The sequence below is a fragment of the Aquila chrysaetos genome, chromosome Z (assembly GCF_900496995.4).
Source record: "Aquila chrysaetos chrysaetos chromosome Z, bAquChr1.4, whole genome shotgun sequence".
NCBI lineage: Eukaryota > Metazoa > Chordata > Aves > Accipitriformes > Accipitridae > Aquila > Aquila chrysaetos.
Window position 1 is genome coordinate 70151139 of NC_044030.1, and position 25619 is coordinate 70176757.

At 39.9% G+C, this 25619-nt stretch overlaps 1 protein-coding gene and 1 long non-coding RNA gene across 2 annotated transcripts in view; one reads left to right on the plus strand and one right to left on the minus strand.

Annotated features, from left to right (window-relative positions):
- Positions 1-25619, minus strand: part of PARP8 (poly(ADP-ribose) polymerase family member 8) — a 120256-nt gene that overhangs the window by 6315 nt on the left and 88322 nt on the right. The window contains exons 15-24 of the mRNA XM_030005025.2: positions 19890-19982; positions 13635-13760; positions 12054-12119; positions 7607-7674; positions 7200-7248; positions 6273-6385; positions 6035-6107; positions 4010-4079; positions 2359-2435; positions 1352-1421 (exon numbers count right to left, since the gene is read on the minus strand). Of these exons, the coding sequence (XP_029860885.1) occupies positions 1352-1421; positions 2359-2435; positions 4010-4079; positions 6035-6107; positions 6273-6385; positions 7200-7248; positions 7607-7674; positions 12054-12119; positions 13635-13760; positions 19890-19982 (805 nt within the window). The remainder of the gene's footprint in view (positions 1-1351; positions 1422-2358; positions 2436-4009; positions 4080-6034; positions 6108-6272; positions 6386-7199; positions 7249-7606; positions 7675-12053; positions 12120-13634; positions 13761-19889; positions 19983-25619) is intronic.
- On the plus strand, positions 19-23788 carry LOC115337051. The gene is made up of 3 exons (XR_003922016.1): positions 19-120; positions 19736-19741; positions 23760-23788. It is a non-coding gene; the product is annotated as an uncharacterized LOC115337051 (long non-coding RNA).

Here is a 25619-nt window from a genome sequence, read left to right on the forward strand (position 1 = left end):
GAGGCATTTGGACAATACCCTTAATAACATGCTTTAGCTTTTGGTCAGCCCTGAAGTGGTCAGGCGGTTGGACTAGATAATTGTCGTAGGTCCCTTCCAAGAGAGAGTCTAGTCTATTCTGTTCTAACACTACCATGAATAAATGTATATTCAATTTTGATGTAATTTCTTCCATGAATTGTAATTTTTAACCATCATTTCTCTCTTGCAATTGATTTTATTTATAATCTATATTAACCACCTACCTTAAACACTTCTTTTCACAGAAAAATGAAGTAAATATGAATGCTGTAAAATATTTTTTATCAAATATTTAAAATTCACCCTTATAAAATTGATAATCCATCAATAAGTGTGAGGAAAGAACAACATGGATAAAAAGTCCCTATTTTTATTTAGAAACTGCAAGCATTAAAGGCCAAGTTAATTCTAGTAAACCCTAGATTCATTTAGTATTTTATTCTGAAAGTTTTAGAACTAAATTTATGAATTTTTCTGTCCAGGTCAAATTGCATTTTCATGTTGACTGATATCTCCTTAATCATATTAAATACTTCACTTGAACATTCTCAAAAACATATGCATTAAAAAGTAGCATATATAGCTTGAACCTTCCATTTTGAAATAACATCTTTTTCACTGTCTGTCTTAATTTTTACTTCAAAAAATAAACTAATGCTCCAAATGAAGGGAAAACTGAGTTTAATATGATTTCTTTCTGTTTGGCCAATGAGACTGATTACCAATTACTGGTACAATTCTTATTCAAATTTCATAATTCTTTGTTCTCAAAATCTGCTGAGGTTTCATTAGTTATTAAAAGAATGGCCAAGTCTTTCATGAATGACTGTACTCATATGCACTGGATTTTAACTCCACAAAATTTCTGAAGCAGTCAGAGAGAACAGACAGGTTACCATATGAACAATGTATTTGCCTGAACAGTGAAAAATTATTTGGAAATTCAACAAGAAAGCTGTTTTTTTCTGACTTTTAGATGTTTAATGCATTTGTCAAGAGCTTGCAAAAAGTCAGTGTTTCAAATAAAGGCCACAACTTGGGTTATCTTGATGGCTTAGGAATATGATCACATTTGAAAGACAGACCAGATGATCAGTTGCTATGTGCATATAATTATTTAATGAAAATTCAATATGTGTTACAGGTTTTGTTTGAAAAGGGAAACATTCTGAACTGAAATATAAAGTTCAGCTATTAAGCAAGTACCCATACGCCTACCAGGAGTCTCCCACCTCAAAACAACCAATCCTGCTGCTAAAGGTCTCACTGATTTGCATCCAGTAACACTGTGTCCATGACTAAAGCAGTTTTTCAAGGGCTTTCGGCTTACCTTCACATAAGGCTATGCATTTTAAGTTACGGCTTTGCAAAAATTGTGACTGTTGTCCCTTCTTCTGTGACTGAGATGTAAAAACATAGGAAAACTTAATTAGTGCAGTAAGACAAACTGAGTAAAAAACTAACAATGGAGAGGGCTGTTATTTTCAGTAATTTATTAATTAACAAAGATAGAGGCAGTCTTTCTAAAACATTTCCATTTTATTTCTAAATGTAATAGAATTTCTAAAAACATTTATATTATTTGCTTGGATTATTATAGGAGACATTTGAACTCCTTTACCCAGAAAAAAAGTTCCTAATTGTTACAGAATGAATAATATTAGAAATATCAGAACATTACTGATAAACAAATTGATAGCAGGAAAAAAAAAGGTGAATTTGATCACCAATTCTTTGGCCACTACCCTGATATTTTACTGGCCTTCCCATTTCTGAGGGCTTCTGCTGTTACATACAAACCTGTCTCCAAAGCCAGATTATCCTGTAGTTTCTATGTGTTAACTATGGAGACAGATGCAAGATTTCTTTCTCAAAATTTAGCCCTACACATAAATGCTATGAGTTTCCTTTAGATAAAGCAGAATTGTAATGGTTTAATATGTAAAAACCATCGAAAAGAAAAACTGACTTGCGATAAATGAAACGCTACTCATTTTCCAGCAATAACCACTCTCAATTCCTTTTGCATCCTTCTGCAAGTCTAGAAATCAGAAAGCAAGGGCTTGCTAAGGGTCATAATGCAAACTGTATTTCATTTTCATTCTCTTCCTAAATTCTTCTGCTTGGAAAAGAAGGGCACAAGACCTGCAGTATAACCCATAAATTGTTACTAAAAGCAGTTGGGCTGTATTTGATGTTTGCCGTCTCTGAAGTTGTTGCTTTTGTTCAGTAAATTAAAACTGTTAGCTTTCGCAAAGGGTATATTACCTCCTTTTCAGATATCAGGTTCCCAAGCATAAACCCATAAATCTTCCAGAGATGGCTGATGTACTGTACCTGTGATGTAGTACTGCCCTTACTGCCTGAAGCTGGTTCATCTTTAGCTGACACCTTCTGCTGCTTCTTGTTCATCCCTAGGAATATTAAAATCATGTAAGATACCCTGTAAGATACATATAAATACCATAATAAACAAAGTTAAGTATGGAGAATGAAACAGGTAGCAGAGTGGGAATCACAGTCCTGTGCATGGCACACAAAAGACTAGTTAACTTTGTCATAGAATACCTCAATTTAATCCTGGAAATTACCAGTACATCTGCATGTATTGCAAAGACCTTAGGAAAGTCAAGTTAGTTAGCATTAAGTGCAAAAGCAGATAAACATGAGCTTTAATGGCACTGAATTCAGCTCAGGAATGCTCTTCGGTGATGGCTTAACAGAGTTGCATGTCAGCATGTCTTGAGTCTAACTGACCCTACTCAGGCTGAAGTAACATAGTCTGATTTATTGTGGGTGGGATAGTAAAATGACAAGAGAAAGAACTTTAGATATTAATCTTTAACACTTGATTTAGACTTATTCAAAGTCCATTTAATTTTTAGGAGTAGTTAATTTATTTAAAGTTTTAAAGTCTACTTTGGTTAATTAATTTATCTACACATAAAAGTATTAAATTACTTGTCAGCCACTTTGGATCCAATTTCTGTCTCAGAAATCTTAACACCTACATTTGTGTCTTAGATATCTTTTATATTCCTTATGTTGGTTCACATAAAATTTGTGTACTGTATGCTACTACAGGCTTCCTTGCCTTTCCAGTATTCCATCTTTCTTGGCAGTTTGCAAACACAGAGTGAATTATGAGGAAGTTTAACTCTTTGAAGGAACAGGGAGTGTAGAACTCCTCCATGTTTTTTACTGGCATCAAATATTACATACTTCAAAGGAACACAGGCCTCCTTTCTGGAGGAAACTAGATGGAAGGGACCAAGAAAGGTAGAGAGATGAGAAAAAACACATTAAAGCTGACAAAGCAGTGTTCTCCAAAAAGGGCATTTTGTTAGATGATGATACTGCAACCTGCACTTTTAGTGAGTCCTAAAGAGTTCCCACACTTGTATCATCTCTGAAAAGCTAAAAGTGCATTTAGAGATTATTGATATTGAAATTCAATAAACAGTAGTATATCTTGTTCTTATTATAAATGTTCCATTTATGATTTAATTCTTATATGGAAAACTCTGCATGACTCACTTTTGGATTTACTGGTGGGACAAATTATGTTCTCTCTCCTTCCCATGCTAAAATAAACACATTGTCCTGTACCTTCTGCGTAATCCTGACATGGCAATATCTGGGAATATGCTTAAATATACACAGTTGAACATGGCTATTGATGAATATTTGTTTTGTCAGATCAGGTCGTAAAAGCCCATGAATCCATAGATAATGTTTGATGGACTTAGGCAGATACTAACAAAAAATCACAAATTCAAGCACAGTTTCAAGATACTCAGTACCTTGGAAAATGAGGACAGGAATTTAATAAGGGAATTTAGATTTTCTCTTTTTTGAATAAATTAAATCTTGGTCAACAAAGATAAAATTTAATACAGTGCTGTAAACTGTGATGCTGGTAAGAAAAGCAGTAGACTAAGATACCCCCCTATATTTCTCCAACTTTAGAGTGATTTATAAGTATCACCTGAGTAACCAAATGATATGCTTGACAATGGACTAAGGTAGATTCCACTTCCAAACATTGCACCATGGAGCTGAAAAAGAGCGGAGTGATTGTTTAACATTAATTTGGTTAGCTGGACAAAATAATAATGATAGGAACGGGTTGTAATGTAGATAAGCATCTGTCCCACTGCACTGATTTACTGCCTGGTAATAAATGGTGTTCAAAGAAGTCTTTAAAAAAATCATGCTGCGAACAGACAACTAAAATACTGTATATTATGGAAACCATGTCAAAATGCCCAAACATAATTTTACAATAGATTTATACATAAAATTGCATTTTCTGTTTTTAATCTAACATTACCATGGAGGATGCCTACAGAGGGTGCTTCTGTACATGGCCAAATACACTTCAGCCTTAACAAGGCTGAGCGAGCTCAGCGTGTGTCTCACACCAAAACCTTGGCAGAAAGCACAGCCTCAGCCGGCCTCTGAATCAACAGCAGCAACAACTGCTTTTGTTTTCTTTAAGGTAAGAAATGAAAAGATGGCGATGACACTGGTCATATGCTATAGAAAAATTTAGTCACTAGTTCAGCCTGAGTACTGGAGGAATAGGTTCAATCAAGCTTTTTGCCTGAGCCAATTCAGACATGCTTATCCCATCACTGCAGGACTGCGCTTTAGCCACAAGCTACTAGCTGTCTGAAAATAATAGAGGAAAGGGAAGACTCTTCTTCACCAACATCACTGTTCCATGTCATGAAGCTTGGGCTAAGCAACAGAAGCGAGAACTTTTTATTAGCCCTGCAGTCATTTTCTTGTCTGGAAAGGGGGAAGTATGGGTTTCACTTCTCCTGCAGGGACTGACTGCTTTATGTGGAAAAGCCTTTAAAGAAAACTCACCAAGTAGTTGGAGCACAAATGGGAACCCAGAGTATCTCCTACCTAGGTAGATGTTACGACCAGTGGGCTTAAGAGTCATGCTCACCCTTATTTCTTTCTTCCGACCCAATGATATTTACATTGCCTCTGCAATGTGCCAGAGCTCTCACAGGAATGTGCAAACATGCTTTCACTCTTCCAGACGCTACAATGTTGTAAAGGATACTTGGTGAGCAGATATTTTTCCTGACTGGTTGGTACTGGGCTAAATAGGATGAACTGGGCTCAGGATATGCCTTAGGAGTATGAGAGATCTAAAAATGATGACTTATATAAAATAGGGCTTTACTGCTTCCTCCTATTCCCAGTATCTCAACCCTCAACAAAAAAATAAGCATAAACAAAGCAGTTTACTTTGGTGAATTTTGGTGTGTAAATCCTGCTTTCTTGGGGAATTATCTTCCAAAGATACTAATAAAACCACCCCAAACACTAAGAGGAATAGCAGCTATTTCCTTTTCCTTTTTTTCAGTGTCCTTAGTCAGCACCCTGGGATCCTCCTCCAAGGTATCATGGACTCAGCTGTAGAGAAGAGCTGTCAAAACCCTGATGCTAAAATACTCTGAGTTACAGCTTCCCAGTCCCTCTGATACTGCCTAGTTTGCTCTGCAATAGTGGTCTCCTGATGATTTAGTCCGAGAAAATGAACTGAAGTTTGCAATAGCTCTCTCCTGGCCAGTACACTCATATTTCCATTCCCAAGGAAACCAGAAGAGAAGAGAAGATGCTGTAAACCCAGTTCCTGTAAATCTAGTATGCTCTTGGATCCTATAACATTGAGATAGTTCATGTAGCTCTAAATTTTAATCCCAAGACTGCTTTTAAGCAGTACCGAGCTAAGCCTCCTGGAGGTGCTGCTCTGCAATGTAAAACTGAAACACTGATTCCAGCAATAGGATTTTCTAGCTATTTTAGCAGTTGCATTATTTATTTTAATTGCATCAGATAAGTACCTTTTCCAGGAAACGAGAGGGTATTTGAAACCATCCCTTTTTTCCACCTATATGACTACCAGAACCACACCTTCTGAAAACTTGTCTAAGCTAGTATGTAATCAAGCATGCACAGTTTAGTTAAAGCTATTTAGTCTACTATTTACCTGCAGCCTCGTATTGGAAGCAACAACTAAGCCGTTCCTCAGGATGGAATGCCAATTTTCAATGTGTGAACCACTGAAAAATGAAAAAGAAGGCGTAAAATTCCACAGTGTAAAATGCAAAATGAAATCAGTAATCCTTTAAAACAATAAAATCCCAGCTGTAAACCTCAAACAGCAAGAACAAAAAAATAGCATGGCATTTTGACAACCTTTGATTAATATGAATATATGTACTTACTGAAATGCAAATGTACTTCCATAGAGATTTTTAGCAGCTCGGAAATTGGATTCTTTGGCTGGTGGACTGCTGAGAAGTAGGAACTGGTGGGGAGTGTGCATAAACTTTAGTTGCTGTAAAATATAACAGTGCACAAGTGAAAAGAAGTTGATTAACACAAAAGCATTGTATTTCCATAATGGTAGTTCGTAAGATACCATGCTGTTTTGCACAATACATGACTGCATCTAAATAGCGACATGAACTAAGTTGAAATTGGTCTCATTACCATAGTTTTTACCTGAAATCAAACAGCAAAAATGTCTTCCAGTTTAGGAACCATACGGAAGTTTCTGAAACAGATTTCAGCCCGATATGGTTCTAGTAAAGTAATTAAATTGAACAATTTCATCATGGTATTCTGATTAGAGCTGGCTTTGAATTAAGGTTTGGATTTGAAAGGTTGCAGATTATTATGCCCTTCATCAGAGGCACAAATACTCAGAAATGAATCTCAGCACCACCTCTCTAACATTGAAGAGCTACACTTTTTTTAAGGTGTACTCGTATGTGGATCTCCTGGTACGTCATGTTTGTGTGCACTGCTTTTCGTACAATCCTGTATCTAATGTTCTATATGGTAACAAAACAAATAGTGAAGTTATTCTCATCCAATCTCAGATGACTACAAGGTAGACACCTGTATTTAAGGTACTCACCTCAAACAGGCTTTTTACAAGCATTATTCCTTTGACCTATTTTAGGTATTCACAGCATGATTCTATGAGTCATGACCTGAAACTGCCTATTTCTCTCCCTTGTCTATTAATGGAGTCCATGTGACTAGTTTGAATGTAGACATCTATGTTTGGCTAGGAGACTCCCATCTAAAATGTTAATACAAGCCATGAGAAATGAGAAAATAATAAAGAACCCACAGACACTTACCCTGTTCACCGGTAGCTTCACAATATGTGATCTATTACTAGAAATAACCCTAAAATAAGAAACAGTTAGATGTGTTAGACATGGTAACCAAACAGAACTTTTCTTAAAAATGTTATGAATGGCCACCACAAAGGTCCCAGCTGCAGGCCTTTGAACCTATCAGATAGAAGTAGACCAAATCTTGACTAGAAAATTAGATCAGAGGCTGTACAAACAAGCTGAGTCTTTCCAGTGTTTTCAGAGGACCCAGATGATGTCCAGAAACAGTTCAGAAATACCTAAAGTTGCAAATGTCAACCCTGACATTAATTCTTAGGGTGAGCTTATACCAAATTATACTGGTGAAGTGATTATTCATTAAACTTAGTACTTCAGCAATTCTCATCTCATGTGAGTCAATTTTATACCATTGTAGAAGAGGATGTGCAAGCGGGTCTTGTTTATCCATCTGCTTCTTTATTTCCAAGTAAGGTGCCTAGAAAAGAGTAATTATGTTCTTTATTTCTAGTTGAAATCATAAGGTTAAATTTTATATGTTACATTGCCCATGATTTCATCTATTAAAATGAGTACATGGGACTCATTATTAGGCTTAAATCACAGTTTTACTGACATTTAGCGTTGTACAGTTATAAATGTGTTTTGACAACAAGAAGAATTAATATAGCAATTATTTTCCCTGGAGAAAAATAATAAGCATATAATTAGCATCAAAATGAGTACATTATAGCAAACATTGGTGATCTCAGGGAGAACAGCAGAAGACATCTATATAAGTTCAGCTCTTGGATTAAGAAATTGGACTGGAACTTCACAAAATTAAGTATCTCAAAATACACCAAGATAATCCACTCCATGTTTTTTACTATTTCATGTTATAAACTGGTAAAGTAAAATACTGTATCAGCTTATAATTCCTTTGAAAACCTTTCTTGATTTCAATCACAGTGCAAAGCATCCCTTTAAAGCCCATCAGTCCAAGAATTACTTTAACATTTAAAAAAGCAAAATGGTGGTTATTTTTCTTTTTAAAAGACATTATATTAGGTAACAGAAATACACGATTTCTGAAATTTTTACAAGATGTTACATTAAGTAACAAAAATATGTTCATTTTAATTTTCAATTTATTTTACTCCTCTCTATACACCTCATTCTTCATTCCAGAATCCTAAAGTACTTTACAAATACATATAAAGTAAGATCTATAAACTGTTGTGAGGTTAACGTTTATATAGCAGTTGGAGAAGCAAGGTACATGGGAGGGCTCATAGAGAGGGCTTTAAACTGGGTTTGAAGGAGGTAAGGGATAAAACTAGGTGCACCAGATATGAGCCTGGGGGCAGCATGCTGATGTTAGGGGTGGATTCGATAGGCCAGCTCAAATACATCTATGCTAATGCACGCAGCACAGGCAATAAACAGGAGGAGCTGGAAGCCATCATGCAGCAGGATAGCTATGACTTAGTCACCATCACAGAAACATGGTGGGACGACTCCCATGACTGGAGTGCTGCGACGGATGGCTATAAGCTCTTCAGAAGGGATAGGCAAGGAAGGAGAGGTGGTGGGGTGGCTCTCTATGTTAGGGAGTGTTTTGACTGTACAGAGCTCCACGATTGTGATGACAAGGTGGAGTGCTTATGGGTAAGGATGAAAGGGAAAGGCAATAAGGCAGATATTGTGCTGGGAGTCTGTTATAGACCACCCAACCAGGTTGAAGAGACGGATGAATCATTCTACAAGCAGCTGGCAGTAGTCTCAGAATCGTGTGCCCTTGTCCTCGTGGGGGACTTCAACTTTCCAGACATCTGCTGGAAATACAACACAGCAGTGAGTAAACAATCTAGGAGGTTCCTGGAGTGTGTGGCAGATAACTTTCTGACACAGCTGGTGGGTGAGCCAACCAGGGGAGGAGCCTTGCTAGATCTATTGTTTACAAACAGGGAGGGACTGGTGGGCGATGTGATGGTCAGAGGCCGTCTTGGGCTTAGCGACCATGAAATGATAGAATTTTCAATTCTTGGTGAGGCAAGAGAAGGTGGTCAGCAAAACCACCACTATGGACTTCCGGAGGGCAAACTTTGGCCTCTTCGAGGCACTGGTTGAGAGTCCCTTGGGAGACAGTCCTGAAGAGCAAAGGGGTCCAGGAGGGATGGACATTCTTTAAGAAGGAAACCTTAATGGCTCAGGACCAGGCTATTCCCATGTGCTGCATGTCGAACCACTGAGGAAAATGACCAGCCTGGCTGAACAGGGAGCTTTTGCTAGGAGTCAAGAAAAAAAGGAGAGTTTATCATCTCTGAAGGAAAGGGCGGGCAACTTGGGAGGAGTACAGGGATCTTGCTAGATCATACAGAGAGAAAATTAGAAAGTCAAAAGCTCAGCTAGAACTCAATCTGGCCACTATTGTAAGTGACAACAAAAAATGTTTTTACAAATATGTTAACAGTAAAAAGAATCCCAAGGAGAATATCTATCCTTTAATGGATACAGAAGGGAACATAGCAACCAGAGATGAGGAAAAGGCTGAGGTACTTAATGCCTTCTTTGCCTCAGTCTTTAATAGGGAGACCAGTTATCCTCAGGGTACTCCACCCCCTTAGCTGGAAGGTAAGGATGAAACGCAGAACATACCCCCCCTTAATCCAGGAGGAAATAGTTAGTGACCTACTACGCCGTCTGGACACTCTCAAATCTATGGGACCTGATGGGATCCATCCAAGAGTACTGAGGGAACTGGCAGAGGTCCTTGCCAAGCCACTCTCTATCATCTATCAGCAATCCTGGTCAATAGGGGAGGTCCCAGAGGACTGGAGGCTTGCCAATGTGACGCCCATTTACAAGAAGGGTCGGAGGGAGGAACCGGGGAACTATAGGCCTGTCAGCCTGACCTCAGTACCGGGGAAGATTATGGAATGGTTTCTCTTGAGAGCACTCACATGGCAAGTCCAGGATAAGAAAGGGATCAGGGCCAGTGAGCATGGGTTTACGAAAGGCAGGTCCTGCTTGACCAACCTGATCTCCTTCTATGACCAGGTGACCCACCTAGTAGATGAGGGAAAAGCTGTGGATGTTATCTTCCTTGACTTCAGCAAGGCCTTTGACACTGTCTCTCATGGCATACTCTTTGAGAAGCTGGTGTCTCATGGCTTGGATAAGTGTACTCTTCACTGGGTGAAAAACTGGCTGGATGGCCGAGCCCAGAGGGTTGTGGTGAATGGGGTGAAATCCAGTTGGCAGCAGGTCACAAGTGGTGTTCCCCAGGGCTCGGTGTTGGGCCCTGTTCTAATATCTTTATCAATGATTGGGATGAGGGGATTGAGTGCACCCTCAGCAAGTTTGCAGACAACACCAAGTTGGGAGGCAGGATCGATCTGCTTGAGGGTAGGAAGGCTCTACAAAGAGATCTGGACAGGCTGGATCGATGGGCTGAGGCCAGTCGTATGAAGTTCCACAAGGCCAAGTGCCAGGTCCTGCACTTGGGTCACAGCAACCCCATGCAGCACTACAGGCTTGGGGAAGAGTGGCTGGAAAGCTGCCCGGCAGAGAAAGACCTGGGGGTGCTGGTCGACAGCCGGCTGAATATGAGCCAGCAGTGTGCCCAGGTGGCCAAGAAGGCCAACGGCATCCTGGCCTGTATCAGAACTAGTGTGGCCAGCAGGAGCAGGGAGGTAATTGTTTCCCTGTATTTGGCACTGGTGAGGCCGCACCTCGAGTGCTGTGTTCAGTTTTGTGCCCTGCACTACAAGAAAGACATTGAGTTGCTGGAGCATGTTCAGAGAAGGGCAACCAAGCTGGTGAGGGGCCTGGAGCACAAGTCTTATGAGGAGTGGCTGAGGGAGCTGGGGCTGTTTAGTCTAGAGAAGAGGAGGCTGAGGGGAGACCTTATCGCTCTCTACAACTGCCTGAAAGGAGGTTGTAGTGAGGTGGGTGCTGGTCTCTTCTGTCAGGTGGCTGGAGATAGGACGAGAGGAAATGGCCTCAAGTTGAGGAAGGGAGATTTAGGTTAGATATTAGGAAAAATTTTTTTACTGAGAGGGTTGTCAGACATTGGAATAGGCTGCCCAGGGAAGTGGTTGAGTCACCATCCCTGGAGGTATTCAAAAAGCGGGTAGATGGGGTACTTCAGGACATGGTTTAGTGGGCATGGTTGATGGTTCGACTCGATGATCTTGAAGGTCTTTTCCAACCTAAATGATTCTATGATTCTATGATTCCATGCTTATATAAAGTAATATCTATAAACTGTTGTGAGGTTAACGTTTATATAGCAGTTGGAGAAGCAAGGTACATGGGAGAGATTTCAATAATCAGTTATAATCAGGTGGGCTGTTTGGGAAAGGAAGTGTAACAATAAACGTAAGTATGGCTATCAGATTCTGTTCCGCTGTGAATATTGAGAAATCATATGGTAGTAATCCTGAGAGAATCAACCTTCCAAGTCCTCAACCATACTTAGTTGATCAAGTGTTTTGCTATAATAGGAATAAAGCCATCATTCAGAACAGTGTCACAAAATAGATTTATTTTGCTTTGGAAATAAAAGACCCAGTTTGGCATTGATATTTCCAGAAATGCAGCAATTGGTGATTATCTCATTACAATGTCCCATTCTGCTGTTATCTCTTATTTAAACTTCAAAAGATCTGAGTTCTACTTCATCACTCTTATTTGACTGACATTATGGATACTCTAGGTTTGTTATTTTTAACACACATGTTAATATTATTACAGGTCTATAGGAAAAAGATGATGCTGTTGACATCCCCCCCTATCATAGGCAAGCACTGTAACAACATCTTCCTGGTTCTAGAAATAGCAATTAAGTTAGGTAAAGATTTCTGAACTCACCTGTGTCATCTCTCTAATAGAAGTGATACTGTCCAATGCTTTCATGACTCGGTCATAATTCTTCTTCTGATGTAGCATAAAATAAGCAAATTAAAAGAATATTAGTCTGTGGCTCTACAAAAATCTGAATTCTTTGAGTGTGTATAAAACCAAAGCTAGGACGAATGTTCAGCAAACCAATCCTTTCAAACATTTCTAACCAATAGCTTCCGTCTACCTCACACATAGACTCTCTCATTCATAGTCCAGGAAAATCCCCCCACCCCCGCCAAATATTATCGTGTTGGTTCTTCTTGAATTTCACTGGAATCTCCAAGATACACAAAAAATTAGCTCACTTTTTAAGCAAGTATTTTTAACTAAACACACATTCTGACAGTTATTTGGACAACATGCTATTAAGTTAAATAATGCAGTGACCAAATAGATTTTAAATAAAATGCTAAATAAACAGATGTGTCTACTTTGCTAACAGCTCTATAAAACATTGGAGGTCCTTCAGTTGTCCCTCTGCCTCATCCTGATCCTTGCCTACCTTCTGCTTGGGAACCGCTCCCAGACGGCTCCACCTTTTCTAAGTAGTTGAGCTTAACTCGTGCTTCACCAGCTCCACCTGTCATGTCTCCTCCAGGAGCTCCACTGTTCCCCATCTTTGGGTCTTGCCAACTTTCGCCCATAGGCTTTCACCTTGTCCACGCTGGCGAGAAGCTGGGAGGAGGCGGTGCAGGCCCTGGCAGCCCAGGGGCTCTCTCCATTCCTCTTCTGGTGTGACCCTCTTTCATATTCCCTCATCTGCTTCAGACTCCCTCCTGCCTTGCCCAGCCACCAGACTAGCTGTCTCCTCATCAGCCCCCTTCCAAGCACCTTCTGGCAAGTCTTCCTTCCCACATGCTACAGAACACGCTCGCCCCTTCCTGAGGAAGAACCACTGCTAACTGGCCTTTGTTCAGAAAAAAGTGAAATGCATCCCAATGCAGGACATCCAAAGTTCTCATTTATGCCCTTGGGGATGGCTCAAGTGACATGTAATAGCTCACAGCTTCTTGAGGGCTTCCCTGAGAGGCCGTATTTGCAGCCTGAGGAGCAAGCAGTGCAAATACAATTCTTTACTTCAAAATTGATGCTTGTACAAAACTTGACTATTATGTCAACTTTGATAAAATTACATTTAAGGACACAATTGTTTGCAAAGAGAAAATGAGATGACAGCAATAACCACTTTAAGAATAAAAAGATGGACTGGAAATCCCCCAGTTTACAAGGTCTACACTTCCCAAAGGCCATCTTTCTGTTTGTGTCCAGTGTGCACACTGAAAGAAAGACACTAAGAATATAAAATTTTGCATGTAGAATTTGTACCCGAAAAGAATTTCTTAGCTTCAACATAACTTTGAACACAACTTACAGTTTATAGTCAAATAACTTCTCAGAGACAGTTAAAAAAGCTACAAAGTTAATAGTCACATGCTTGTGCTATCTTCTGGAGCTGTATCTCTTACAGTAAACGAGACTCCTCCAGAAGAAGGCTTTGCTTTGAAATCGCATGCATGATTAAAACCAAACTATGACATAGCTACTTACCCTGGGGTTAAAGGCCAGCATCTGAGGATCATTAGGATCAACTACAGAAGGATATGGCTCAAAAATGACAACTTTCCTAGGTGACTCTAATGCAGACCGACACATGGATACTAACAGATCAACCACCTAGGGATAAAGAAAAATATTTATCCAATATATGTACCTTCATACTGTATCTTCCAGTCTGCTTTTTCTACACATTATAGTAATACCATATTTCCTTGTTACCTATATTATCCAAACCGTGTTATCCACAGGACAGAGTTTAGGACTGAAATTTTTCTGTTGACCTCAACACGCTTTGGGCTCAGCCCTGGCACATTATTCCCAGTGCAATGTACTATCATGTCAAATACATTGTTTGCAGTTCCGCTTTCTTTTGTGCATATGTGCTAATTCCTGGATTAAATTAATTCTCTAGGGAAATGAGGTCGTGCTGGATCTGTGTATCTCTGTACAGTAGATGCAAGTGAAAAATGTTGCTCAAGAATGAGGGATGGTTTGTCAATCTGTACCACTGCCTGCTCTTCTCCTGAAGACTGCAATCATAGAAACACTTCTAAACATTGCTTTTGCTAAAGCCAGAACAGTGCAGTGATTTAACAGTCATTTGCACAGCTCACACTAGGAGATTCTCTTCCTTCCATCCTGTTGTACAAAATTACAACATGGCTTTGAATATCTGTGATTTCCTAGATTTCACCACAAGATCATGCATGGCATGCAATCATGTATGTGCACATAAGCACATTTACAAGTTAGCAACTGATTTCTGTATAAGTTTCAAAATTTGTAATTCAGAGGTTAAAAATAGAATACAGCAATCACAAACCAGAAAGAATGCAGCTTTCTGGCAGCTGTGAAACCTAAATCCAGCTCATAATGAAATCCAAAGTTGCTACAGAAAAATATAGCTGCAAATTACTTCTCCCTGTTTTTTCTGTGCATCCCAAAAACATTCCTGTGTGAAAACAGACTTTTCCATGAAAGAAAGGAAAAGCTGAGATGAGTCGTACTTCGTAGGCATCCCTGGTTCCTCCCACAACTCCATACGGATCAGATCTCATCTCGCAGCTCAAGCTGTTCTAGAAGTTTTTATGTATCTGCCATTGTATCTGATCATTTGGAGGAAAAAAAAATTATGGTCCTTTAGCAGAATGAAAATAAGAATCATGATGAAGGGGAAAAGGAACTGCGCTGCGGTGAGTCATACTGTTGCCATTCTCCTCCTCTGCTCCTTTAGCATGAATGGACAATTTTCTCCATCAGGTTAAAAATATTCTGTTAGTTCCAGTTACTAAATATCCTACATATATTGAAAAATGAAGTTACTTAAATAATGATCCCTTCCTCCATGGTGGTCTGATTACTTTCCACTTTATGATATCTATAAGTGTGATGTATGTTTTAAAATAGGGCATCTGCATTAGCATTTGCAAAGGAGACCAGGAGTCTGCATACACAGCCAGGTCAGGCAACAGGCCTGCAACTGTGTAAATGTATTACCATAAAATTGAGCCCGAGTTCATACACCCTGCTTCTCAGAAGCACTTCTTAGCCTCCAGTCACAAAACACTACTAGGGAAGAGTCTTTTGAGTCCCCAGATCTCTTAATACAGTAACTCAAAGTTGTCTTGCTTTATGATTTGCGTGATGGGACTTTGTCTTAAAATTAGTACAGTTCTTAGAACACCAATCCAAAGCCTTCCTTTAAACCAGCTATTGACTCCTATATTGCTTCTCACCTTGATACCTGCATATTGCTCTGACATGGGGGAAAATGTGCATAGATTAGACTTAGTTAAACCCCCAATTTCCCCTGAGATCATGGTTTTGAGCTGCTGGAACACAGAGCAACTTAAACACGGAGGTAAGTCTAATACAAACTGGTGTAGGCGTTCCTTGGTAGTAGGAAGTGCTGTGGATCTAGTAATGTCCTTATAGCTGCACCTGTAGGTACTGAAGTATGTAAGTAAGGATTAAAATATTTTCAAGGAGGACAAGATGACACTTGCTGATGACAATTCCGTCTTACGACATCCGTCTCTCAGACAGTGCCTCTCTCTCTCCAGAGACTCCCTACAGCAAGTCTGAACTATCAACAAATCAGGCATTTAATTTTCAGGCATTTTGACTATGTGACTAAAATAAGGCAAGGTGAGTTTGGGCTTGAAAGTTTTAGAAAGTACAATCACTTATTATTAAGGAGGAGCCATCAGAATACTGGGAGTAACAAAATAAGGGTGTATACCTCAGGAAACTAGCCAAAAGCACAGCAGAAAAAAACAGGATGTGATTTCTAATAATGGGAACCTATACCTAGGCTCCTTCACTACAAAAAATGATTTGGAAGAAGATTCATATGACAGAAGGCAGAGATTCAGAATGCGAACACTTACCTCTTACTCGTCAGCATAGGCTCTCTTTATAATCAATGGGAGAAAATAACCACTGTGCTGATAGTCTATGATGTGATTCACACTATCCTAAACTAATGTCAAAAATAGGTCTGACGAATCAAACCCTAGAACTGCTGAATTCTTTCTGCAAACAGGAATGGGAGCTCAAACAGACCAGGTGTTGTGAGCTGGGTGCAGTGCTATCACTAGAGTGAAACTTAGCAAAACTTATTACCTAGGTCCAATGGGACAAATGGACAAAACCTCTTATCTAACTCCCTTTAGCACCGTTAAGGTTGTAATCACTTCTGTACTCTACAGCAAAGCTCTGTAGATGTAGAGGTACTCTAGAGATCTAGAACAAGCTCCACAGATACCTGCAGGAGTGATACCTACATAAAAAACAGACTGAGAGCTAACCAGGACCACCTCTCATGTCAGCTGTATTTAAAAGAGAAGTGAGAGCTACTTGTTTGTACTTAATGTACAATGTACATGTAATGTAACATGTAAGTTTGTACCTAATTTTTCCCTAATTTTAGGAGCTATTCAAGGAGTTAGTCAATAGGACCCCCTGGGACACTGCCCTCAGGGACAAGGGAGCAGAACAGAGCTGGCAGATCTTTAAGGACGCTTTCCATAGAGCACAGTAGCTCTCAATCCCCAGATGTTAAGAAATGAGGAAAGGAAGGCAGGAGACTGGGATGGCTGAGTCGAGACCTGCTGGTCAAACTAAAGGGCAAGAAGGAAATGCACTGGCAGTGGAAGCAGGGACAGGTGTCCTGGGAAGAGTATAGGGATGCTGCTCGATTGTGTTGGGATGGGATCGGCAAGGCACGGATGGAGCTGAACTTGGCAAGGGATGCAAAGAATAAGGGCTTCTATAGGTATGTCAGCCAGAAAAAGAGGGGCAAAGAAAGCATACCCCCCCCCGATGAAAAAGACTAGCAAACTGGTAACAATGCATGAGGAGAAGGCTGAGGTACTCAACAACTTTTTTACCTCAGTCTTCACTGGCAACCTCTCTTCCCACATCTCTCGAGTGGATGGACCACAAGATGGGGACTGGGGGACCAAAGTCCCTCCCATTGTAAGGGAAGATCAGGTTCGAGACCACCTGAGGAACCTGAGCATACATAAGTCTATGGGACCTGACATAATGCATCCCAGAGTCCTTAGGGAATTGGCTGATGTAGTTGCCAAGCCACTCTCCATCACATCTGAAAAGTTGTGGCAGTCAGGTGAAGTCCCTCATGACCAGAAAAAAGGAAACATTGCATCCATTTTTACAAAGTGTAGAAAGGAAGACCCTGGTAACTACCAAGCTGTCAGCCTCATCTCTGTGCCTGGGAAGATCATGGAACAGGTCCTCCGAGAAGCTATGCTAAGGCACATGGAAGACAGGGAGGTGACTGGAGACAGCCAGCATGGTTTAACCAAGGCCAAGTCCTGACTGACCAACCTAGTGGCCTTCTATGATAGAGTGACTACATCAGTGGACAGGGAAAAAGCTACAGATGTCATCTATCTGGAGTTCTGTAAGGCCTCTGACATGGTCCCCCAGAACATCCTTCTCTCTAAATTGGAGAGAGATGGATTTGATAGGTGGACTGTTCAGTGGATGAGGAACTAGTTGGATGGCCACATCCAGAGCGTAGTGGTCAATGGCTCAACGTCCAGATGGAGATCAGTGATGAGTGGTGTCCCTCAGGGGTCTGTACTGGGACCAGGACTGTTTAATATCTTCATCAATGCCATAGACAGTGGGATCGAGTGCACCCTCAGCAAGCTTGCAGATGACACCAAGCTGAGTGGTGCAGCTAACATGCTGAGGGACAGGATGCCATCCAGAGGGACCTGGACAAGCTCAAGAAGTGGGCCCATGTGAACCTCATGAGGTTCAACAAGGCCAAGTGCAAGGTCCTGCACCTGAGTCGGGGCAACCCCCAGTATGAATACAGGCTGGGAGATGAAGGGATTGAGAGCAGCCCTGTGGAGAAGGACTTGGGGGCACTGGTGGGTGAAAAGCTGGACATGAGCCAGCAATGCGCGCTCGCAGCCCAGAAACCATATGCTGGGCGGCATCAGAAGAAGCGTGACCAGCAGATCAAGGGAGATGATTCTGCCCCTCTGCTCCGCTCTCGTGAGACCCCACCTGGAGTACTGCATCCAGCCCTGGAGTCCTCAGTACAGGAAAGACAGCGACCTGTTGGAGCGGGTCTAGAGGAGGGCCAAAAAAAATGATCAGAGGGATAGAACACCTCTCCTATGAGGAAAGGCTGAGAGAGTTGGGGTTGTTCAGCCTGGAGACGAGAAGGCTCTGAGGAGACCTTATTGAAGCCTTTCAGTGCCTAAAGAGGGCTTAAAAGAAAGATGGGGACAAACTTCTTAGTAGGGCCTGTTGTGATAGGACAAGGGGTAATGGTTTTAAACTAAAAGAAGACAGATTTAGACTAGATACAAGGAAGACATTTTTTATGATGAGGGTGGTGAAACACTGGAACAGGTTGCCCAGAGAGGCGATAGATGCCCCATCCCAGGAAACATTCAAGGTTAGGTTGGATGGGGCTTTGAGCCATATGATCTAGTTGAAGATGTCCCCTGTTTATTTCAAGGGGGTTGGACTAGATGACTTTTAAAGGTCCCTTCCAACCCAAAATATTCTATGATTCTAAATGTACATGTAATGTACCATTTAAGTGCCTGAATCAAAAAAAAAAACCCCTCTAGCTCCCCAGAAACACATAGCTGAGGTCTTCAGAGGACTTCAGGCTGAGGAAGAGTTGGGGCTTCATCAGCACACCTCTCTCCATTTCTTACAAGCTTACACAGGTATCCCAATGTTTCGTATGCTAGATGTTGCAAATATAGCCATCTAAAGGTCTTCAGACATCAGAGGAAGAGCTGATGTTTAGATCCCGTAGTCATGTTCTGAAGTGAAGAAGCTGGTGTACACTGCTGCAAGTTTCTTCCTTTGAGGATATGCTCATAGGCAGTATTCAGGCTCCCAGATGAATAGTTTATTTCCAGTGGCTACACTCACTAGTGCTAGTTAAAGTTAAGTGAACTGAATGTTTGCTCTTCCAAAAAAACCATGTTGCTTACTACGTAAATGCACAATGAGTGACAGATGTCTAGGAAATCAGAGAGGAATGCACTTTTCCGTAAGATGTGTAAACTTTTAACTTAAGATCTTAAAAGTATCTTAAACATAAGATCTTTTTAACTTTTGAATTTACTGTAATCTAAGGTTAAATGGTGATTCCGAAACATAGTTTAAAATACCTTGTTTTAAGGCACATACAAAATTATGAAGGAAAACAGCGATATGGTTATAACTACATTAATAACTGAACTTAGACTCAGGAAGCAAACTTATATTAAATTCCTGATACTTGAGAATAGAGAAAAACATCAGTAAGGACTTTCCCACTGTTATTTAATGATCAAAACAACAGATGCTCAGTGGATAGCTGTATCCCAACAGCATGAACAGGAAGTAGCTTATTAATTGCATGAGAGTAGTAATGGCTCATTAGGCGAAAATAAATGGGAATTATCTCCAAATGACAATGGCTGCCTTTATTAACAACCCAGGTGACCTAACTGAATATAACAGAACAAGAAAACAGACTTACTCTAATTACATGGAAGCAAAACAATGGAAGCACCTCATTAGTACCGTTTGAAAACACCATGCAGAAAACAGTGTATTTACAGCTATAAAAGTGGACAAATAAATAATACTCACCAAACAGTACTCATATGGGGAATATAAATCAATATAAATACTAGAAGAGACTGAGAAGACTTAGTATAGAAAATCAGACATGAAATAAGCATTACATAATTCTACCTGAGCCCCAGTTGCAATTTCATCAGCAGCTTCGTTCATCACTCCTAATGTTTGGAAAGCAAATACACAGAGCTCCCGTTCACAAACAGTGGGCTACACAGAGAAAGAAAGTTAATTATATTTTTGTTCTAGTTTGAGATTCTTGGTTTTATCATGTAATACCTATAACAAAACCCAAACACATTTAATGTTAATTTTTTTCTTCAGATATTAACTGCAACATTAATTCCAAATTATGTATACATGTTAATTATTGAGGAAGATACATTAGAGAAGCATTTTAATAATCTGAAGAACAAGTGTGAAGAACTCTAAAACTCTTAAGTACTCACAGAGGCTAAGCTTAAACAAAATCCAAAGAGATTACAAACCCAAAATTACAGGCATAGTACCCAAAGACCTTAACATTATCCTATCAGACTCTGAAAACCTCCTATATAATTAAAATTAATGGAGAACAAATCCAGAAACTAATGGGGGCACAGCGCCTTCATAAATGCAGATTTAGTCTTCACAGCTTGTTATTCTGCTGTTGAGAACACAGATAAAAATCTGATCCAGAAGACAAATTTCTTGAAGAAGCTACTTTAAATTTAATTTTTAACTAATTTAACAATTTATTTGTAAACTTTAAGAAAATGCATTGTATTTTTATAGAATAAACACTGTATTTGGGAAGGCCACATGTTATTTTAATAAATAAAGGTGCTTCCACTATTTTTTCAGATATTAAAAAAATAATAAAAACCCCTTGCTGTTGAACCAGTTTTTTGCCTATACTTTTGAAAAATTTAATTCACAATGCCATCTCAATGATGAAATAAAAAAATGTATTTAAACTGCATATTGAGTGAGAATTGAGTGTTCTGCCTTCATAAAGCAAGCAAAACAGAAACAAAACCCACAGCTTTAAGTAAAGAGAATAGGAACAACTTCATAGGCTTCCTAATTGGCCACAACCCTTACAGCAACTCCATGCTTATTTACTGAAAGATAATTAACAGATCAATTTTTTAAAGGCTCAAGTAATGAATCACACAGTGAATTGTTCTAAGCATTTAAAATGAACAGTTGAAAGAAATACAAGAAAGAAACACAAATTAAAACCTTCCTTACAATTGACCCTAATAAACATAACTTTCTATTACAATATTGAAAACAATCAAAAATATTTTTTGGAAACTATTTATTTCTGAATCCATATGATTAAACTGAAACTTAAAACGATCTTTGGTAGGCACTACTGAACTTTTGCAAGTAAAACCTCTGAGTCTAGCTGCCATGATAATCACTAAAGCATTCGTAGTGGTATGCTTTGAAGTTCAAGCCAATGTCTCTAGGAAGCACATGCAGAAATGAAAAAAATGAATTGAGCAGACAAAGAAAACATAAAATTTAGCTGAATTCTGTTTCAGGCAAGAGCTTTGTCAGTAATAAGCATATTGCTGTATTTGTAGTCACTTGTTTCATAGCCCTTAAAATATGCATTTGCTGGGTTTCAAACACTCAGGACTTCAATAAACATCTGAAATCTACCGCACTGACATATTCTCACATCAGTTGCTTTACAAGAGCTATCATCTTTCAAGTCTAATAGAGTGTCACCCATTTGATTTATTTTATCTGCTATGTTACATTGCATTAGGCAGCAGACGAAGCCTAACATGATCCAATTCGCTGTGCCGTGGCACACTAGACAAAATGTATTTATTATTGCATTATTCTTAGTTTTTCCACATTTAGAAGGTGATTAAATCATTTGCTTAGTTGGGGAAGCATGATGGCACTACCACCTTGACTTTCATAATCAACAGTATACACAGACGCCCTTTATTCCAGAGCAAGGGATTGCCCTAGAATAGCAGAGCAATCTAAGTTTAGCCGTGCTTGTCATGAAGAAAAGTATTAAGAGAATACTTATTTTTGTTTACAACCTCAACAAAGTAAGTTATCCTGAAACTTAAAGATGGCAAAGGGAACACAAGATCTGTCATCTTTGCCCTTGCCCCCCACCTTCTGTGTTATGATGCCAGAAATGTCTGAGCATCTGGAAGAGGGAAGTTAGGAAAATGGTCATTGTACTTATGTTTGGCATTTGAAAGGCCCTTCTTCTCTTGGGTGGACACTGAAACTAAGATCTTAAGGCTGGAGAACTGTAGATATGAGGAGAAGCAAGACAGGAAAATTTGAGCTCTGAAGAGGAACAGACTTTACTGTTAGGGTTTATACAATTCTTTTGATTTTATGCATTTGATGAACCTTTATGCCCACTCAGTATTTTGGCTCTGCAGTCTAATGGGGAAAATAACTCAAACCCTGAAGCTGTATCGACACTTCAATAGCCTGCCTTCATATATCCACCTGGATGCATTCTAACCCAAACTCCAGCCATTTCAAGAGCACTTTTGGATCCTGTTTCTGAAATTTGTCCCTATTTAACCAAATCAGATGCTCTTAACTTAAATTTACAAGGCGTGTTAGTAGAGGGTTCCAAGAGATGTTGGCATGGCCGTTTCACTATCTTCCACTCCAGTCATTAGTTAGGTTCAACCATTTAAACTCCTTTCTTTCCCTCCAAAATTAAAAGATTGGCTTACAATTAAGAAACAAACATTTGGAGGGCTTTTGTTTGTCACATGATGGTGACTTATCTATTCAGTGTCACACTTCCATGTTCTGGTTTTGTCCACAATTGTGCATGCTAGAACCAATGAAAATGTACGAAAACTAAGTTAATAAGTCAATTCTAGAAGACAGAGCTTAAAGGAAATCACAAGCTTTATGGGAAAACTGGGATACAAGGTTGCTCTTATGCTGCTGCTTATGTTTTCCATACTGCCACTGTGTTTCCCCTATGGTGTCTGCTTGTCTCTTCTCTTGTAATAGGATGTGAGTCCTTGGGACAGGAACAGTCTTATTCTGACTTCATATCATAAATACAAGAAATGTCCCTAGCCACAGTAAACAAACAAGAACACCACCACTAATACATTTATAAAAGCTATGTTGTTCCAATGCCATTTTTGGATACTCTTATTTTGGTTCAAGTACATGTGCTATTCAGCAAGCTGAACTTTCTAAGAACTTTTGTGTATGTACATGAAAGTATACACATATTCTTACTGATGTGGATCCACATCCACAAAGGTACAGAATATCCAACTTCTATCAGATTACTAGTTTCCATTGTTTTCAAAGGGAAAATACACGACAAAATAGGGCTTATACACTTAAGCATGTACTTCCAAATGTGAACCTAATCTTAGGTGCACGCAGAATTTTACAGATTACCACCATCAGCTTGAAGGCATGCAGAGCTGCCTAGCTGGGCAACTTTGTTCTCCACTACCTGAAGAGGGCAGCTGTAACTCCTCTTCAACAACAGCAGCTGCTAGTGGTCTCACATATACTTTATTTTTCACTTGAAAGGAGAAGTTAACATAAAGCCATTGACTTCCACAAAACTATTAACGAAGTGAAGATCAGTGGTGCTGAGAGATTATTTAGAAGGATAATTATTCCAGCGGGGAAAAGCCAGAAGAAAATAAGAGCTGGGCAGTTAACCTGAGACTGCAAATGCTTGGAAGCAGAAGGCACTGAAAGAAGCAGAAAGCATTTTTGAGCTTTTGACATTTTCAGACTTTTCCTTTAGCCACCCCCATTCTTTGCATGCTCAGTAGCAGCCACCCAACTGCTGCTGTGATGAAAAAGGGCTCAGAGTTTCTGCATGTTACAATGCAAGTGTCACTTCTTACAGAAGTGACTGTCAATGGCAGACAGGCAAACCACCTAGGTACTGTAATGTATTCTGCTTCCTGGACTCATCCACTACTTAAAATATTTTCTGGACATTCTTTCAATTTGAAAAAGCTGAAAATTTCATAGTTGATATTGACTTATCTTGCTACTTTCTAATGTGTGCTGTGGCTGTGCTCAGAAGAGGAATGTGCCACCCTTTCTTGTATCCTGTCTTACCGAGGGATGTCACACAGACACTAATGAGGCTGCAACATGACTGACACACCTAAAAACTCTTGATCTAAAAAGAGAAGCTCAGGGAAGGCTCATAGTCTCACTTACTGCAAATGTAACAAATGGTAAAGGTGAAAACATTAGTGACCACTTCTCTTAATGAATGCAACAGGCATGGAGATGAAAAGTAACTTCAAATCTCTATTCTGTTTCCTGCTTTCAACCATGGTAATTGTTAGTTTTTCCAAAGGAGAAACTTCCCGTTCTGGGATCTGGTGGTGCTGGTTGACAGCAGGCTCGATGTGAGTCAGCAGTGTGCCCTGGCAGCCCAGAGGGCAAACCCCATCCCGGGGTACATCAAAGACAGTATCACCAGCCGGTCAAAAGAGGTGATTATCCTGCTGTATTCAGCATTGGTGGGGGCCTCACACTGAGTGCTCTGTGCGGTTCTGGGCCCCACAATTTAAGAAGGTTGTGAAGGTCCTTGAATACATCCAGAGGACAGCAACAAAGCTGGTGAAAGGGCTGGAAGGAATGTCCTGTGAGGAGCAGCTAAGGATTTGGGGCTTGTCTAATTTGGAGAAGAGGAGGCTGAGGGGCGACCCCATTGCTCTCTGCAGCTTCCTGAGGGGGAAAGCGGAGAGGGAGGTGCTGGTCTCTTCTCCCTGGTATCCAGTAATAGGACATGTGTGAATGGTTCAAAGCTGCATCAGGGGAGATTTAGACTGGACGTTAGGAAGCGTTTCTTTACCGAGAGGGTGGTCAAACACTGGAACAGGCTTCCTAGAGGGGTGGTCAATGCCCCAAGCCTGTCAGTGTTGAAGAGGCATTTGGACAATACCCTTAATAACATGCTTTAGCTTTTGGTCAGCCCTGAAGTGGTCAGGCGGTTGGACTAGATAATTGTCGTAGGTCCCTTCCAGCTGAAAGAGTCTGTTCTGTCTGTTCTATAGTATAAGCTTACTTATAGTATAAAGTCAAGCTAGTGTAAGCTCTACATAGGTATACACACTGCTAAAGAGCAGGAATATATTTAAAACCCAATCTCACTGTAAACCTGTAAGGTAACCTGTCTGAATAATCTCACAATATTCATGTGACAGGTGGAACATGCCTCTGAAAGACATAGGAGATACCACAGTGGTAAGCAGACACAACCTGTAGAAAGATGACAGTAGACTGAGGCTGAGTAAGAAATGTCAGTTGTTCTGTTTGGTTTTGTTTTGGCCAATCCAGATTTTATTTTCTGCTTTTCATTTTTTCTGCATTCTTGGGCAGCTTATACTTTTTCTTTTTTTTAATTTTTACTTCCCAGATGTATAAATAGATGGCAAATAAACAAGCATTATGGAGTGCTAGCTGGGCAAGGTTCACTTTGGTAAGTTCTTGGCGACAGTGAAAGCTATGCTGCAGCCATTTTACTCTCTTAGTAAAAAATAAAGCGACTTAAATCCATTCTACTAAAGTAGTGGTTCTGACTGGAGAGGCTTTTTTCATAAAAACAGATACAACCAGACTATATTGTGGAGTAATGGTAAGAAGGACCATGGCGTTATTCCACAAGAACCTTGGAATTCCACAAGCATCTTGGCTAAACTCCAGCCCAGCTAAACATATTTGTACACCTATACTTTTCATCATATGAAGTTTATTCTACTCAAAAATCCTCCCAACTTTAAGTGGTGTACTGTTTCTGGAACATCAATGCTACTGTGTTTCAGTGGTGGCTAAGAGTCTTATATTCAAAGGACAGAGAAA